This window comes from Sphaeroforma arctica, assembly GCF_001186125.1.
Source record: "Sphaeroforma arctica JP610 unplaced genomic scaffold supercont1.198, whole genome shotgun sequence".
Classification (NCBI taxonomy): Eukaryota; class Ichthyosporea; order Ichthyophonida; genus Sphaeroforma; species Sphaeroforma arctica.
Window position 1 is genome coordinate 1 of NW_014040360.1, and position 3,591 is coordinate 3,591.

General features: G+C 43.4%; 1 protein-coding gene across 1 annotated transcript; it reads left to right on the forward strand.

Moving 5' to 3' along the window:
- Positions 1–21: 21 nt before the first annotated feature.
- Positions 22–3,571, forward strand: SARC_03748 (hypothetical protein; the record flags this gene model as incomplete). The annotated part of the gene is made up of 4 exons (XM_014302441.1): positions 22–216; positions 1,554–1,613; positions 2,047–2,180; positions 3,349–3,571. Coding segments are annotated over 4 exons (612 nt in total), but the record flags the coding sequence as incomplete, so codon positions are not given.
- Between the last annotated feature and the right edge of the window lie 20 nt (positions 3,572–3,591).

Sequence of the window (3,591 nt, forward strand, 5' to 3'; positions counted from 1 at the left end):
TATACCACTTCTATCTGCCCAATGTATAACCTATACCTTATATCGTTGGCATTTGCCACACCACAGCACGGTTCGCTTCCTCAGACACATCCCGAGAAGAAGCAACTTAAAGCTCTCATCGCATCTGGACAGCGAACGTCGTCAGACCCGTCGTTTGATGAGGAGAACTTTGAGGAGGCTGTGCGCAATGCCTGGAAAGCCTATGCTCCTACTAAGGTTGGTGGCAACTAACAGCTACATTGTACTGTTATGTGGGTACTTTTATGTGTGTACAGTGAGTTGTTATTTACTAAGGTAGTGGCAACTAACAACTACATGGGACTGTTATTTACTGTCATATGTGTACAGTGAATTGTCATGGAATACTTACTTTCCTACCAAGGTTGGTGGCATCAAACTATAAAGTGTCGTGTCCAAACCCTAAACCCCTAAACCCTACACTCCAATCTCCTGTTGTAACTGAAGATATAGCTTGTAAGAATATAACACTCTGCAAGTATCACTCATAGTCGCACTTCAACAGGTACAGTGGTGCATGCAGTGTATATTTACTTTCAAAGGATGGGCTCTCTGAGCTCTCTTTATTTGTTTGTCGGGTCTGCTTTTGTACACAAATTGCAACCATTTCCCATAGTCTACCCATAGTTTACCCTAAACCGTAAACACTAAACTAAAACACTATATCCTAAACCCTAAACCGTAAACACTAACCAAAATACGAAATCCTAAACACGCGGTCCACTCATAGTTCACCCACAGTCGCACTTCAACACTTACAGAAATGTCTCGTGCGCTGTTTCACTTCGAAAGAACTTGTTCTCTGAATTGGCTTCTCACTTATTCGTAGTGTGTAGCAATTGAATAGCTCTACAAGCATCATATAGCTCGTAGGTTTACGTATGGGAGTAGTATCGTATAGCTCGTAGGTTTATGTATGGTAGTAAGTTTTATATAGCTCGTAGGTTTACGTATGGTAGTAAGTTATATATAACCCGTAGGTTTACGTATGGTAGTAAGTTATATATAGCTCGTAGGTTTACGTATGGTAGTAAGCTATATATAGCTCGTAGGTTTACGTATGGCATTAAGTTATACATAGCTCGTAGGTTTACGTATGGTATTAAGTTATATATATCTCGTAGGTTTACGTATAGTAGTAAGTTATATCGCATACAGTCAGGGTATTGAGGTAGACGGCCAAAACGTTTGGTTGTGTCAGGCATGTCGTAGGCAGCCCAGTCCGCATTGCTATGTTCTGTTGAAAGTCACAACTAAGTTAAGTACGTCTAAATCTGCAGCCACATACCCAAAAGCGTACCCAGATGTTCCACTGTGTGGTATGTCAGTCTTTGCTTCTCATCGCTGGTCTACCACGTCGCAGGAGTTTGTCTTTGTCGAACTATGCCGTTATTTACCCTCCCCTCAACTCCAAGTGTCCGGATCTAAACGTTTTTCTCCACCCTTCAACTTCAAATTCCTGAACAATACGTATCTATTCTCCCTTCAACTTCAGTTTCTTGATCCAAACGTTTTTATCGTCCTTTTAACCTTAGATTCCTGATCAAATCGTGGAATTAATGGACCGAGCGGAAGTGGACAACGTAAATAGACAGGTCTGTGCGTGCTGCATCGATTTTGACTTTGATTTCAATTTAACTTGAATTTCAACTTCAACTTTACCTCTAACTTTCATGAACGTCTATATGTTATGTAGTTTATAGTTTTCACCACGTGCAGCTTTACCTCTGCATAAATAACAGTATGTCATTTAACTTGTACTCATCGCCTGGGCTTAATGCTCACGAAGCCATTGCTGGAGTATAGCAGCCGGCTCTGCTGTGATCACTGCCAGTGATATATACTCGACACACACTCTCTAACATGGGTTGGTATGCATGCTACTGTTATGACTCTCACATAAGATCAGCGCTTTCAAATGACATGTATCCATTTATATACGCCTGTATCGCCTTTATTGAGCGGTCGTTTAAAACCAGCCAATAGAAACGCTCACGGAGTTTACTCCGCCACTCCTTTACAATGCAGTCGAATCCGTTCTGGATCAAGCTCCGAGCACTGAAACAGTTCGTAGCGAATGAGGGCGCTGGTAGACTGCCGCTGCAAGGGTCCATCCCGGACATGGAGGCAGATAGCGCCACATACACACAGCTGCAACGAATGTATGTACACAGTACTTCAACGAGTTTATGTGCACATAACTACAACACATGTATTTACACACAACTACAACACATATGTTTATACACAACTGCAACACTTGCATGTACACGCAACTGCAACGAATGTATGTACACAATAATTCTACGAATTTATGTACACACAACTACAACACATGTATTTACACACAACTGCAACACATATGTTTACACACAACTGCAACACTTGCATGTACACGCAACTGCAACGAAATGTATGTTCTGTATCCAGTATTCCAGTGGTGTGATTCCAAAGTCGCGCTCATTGTCTGTGAGCATACCACCTCGTAAGACAATTGTACCGGTGGGTGTAAGGTGTGACATCCTGCAAGCGCATGTACAGACACATGAACAACAATACACCGATACATGCACAGGAAACCGATATATTATGTGATATATAAGATAGATGGTACGCTTCGTTCTAGCAAATACACAGACAACACATGCACGACTGTACACTGCACTTCAGATGTATCGTAGGCATCTCGATCGCACTCACACACGCACATACATAGTAACATACATTAGGTGCACGATGCCAACTCAAAGAGAACACTCTCACACACACATACACAGTAACATACATTAGGTGCACGGTGCCAACTCAAAGAGAACACTCTCACACACACATGCACAGTAACATACATTAGGTGCACGGTGCCAACTCAAAGAGAACACTCATACACACACATACACAGTAACATACATGAGGTGCACGGTGCCTTTAAGACCAGGAATCACCGCCACCTACAAATCAGAGAACAGTGGTCTACGCTCCCAGGCGATCTGTATATCCACCAGAGGATTGAATCTCCATTACACCTGACACACACACACACATTCAAACACAAACACACGTGTCAGGACATTCCCCGAACACATTCCAGACATAGAACTCGTGTCGACAAAACACACACACGCAAAGACATGTTATATAATCCTACACTGTGCCGATAACATACAGCCCTTCATATACCCATAGCTATACTTCCCTCTCCTGCACTGCACATATGGCACCTGCCGCACAAACACACACAAGCAAGCACGTGTTATATATTACTACACTGTGCCTATAACATACGGCCCTTCACATACCCATACCTATACTTCACACTCTCCTGCACTGCAGATATAGCGCTCGTGCGGACAAAGACACAGCACTGGTACTCGAACACGTGGACACCCTCAGACGCACCTTTGACCTGCCACACACATCTCTGACATCGGTCGATGTCAAACGCTTCTGCCGAAACGCGCGCGAGCTGCGAGTGGTACGGTGTAGACGAATTGCAGAGGAACTCAATCCAATGACACCGCCGGATTTAAACGGTGTGCTTATGGGCGTTGTGAGGGTAACGTTGGGTTGTGCTAT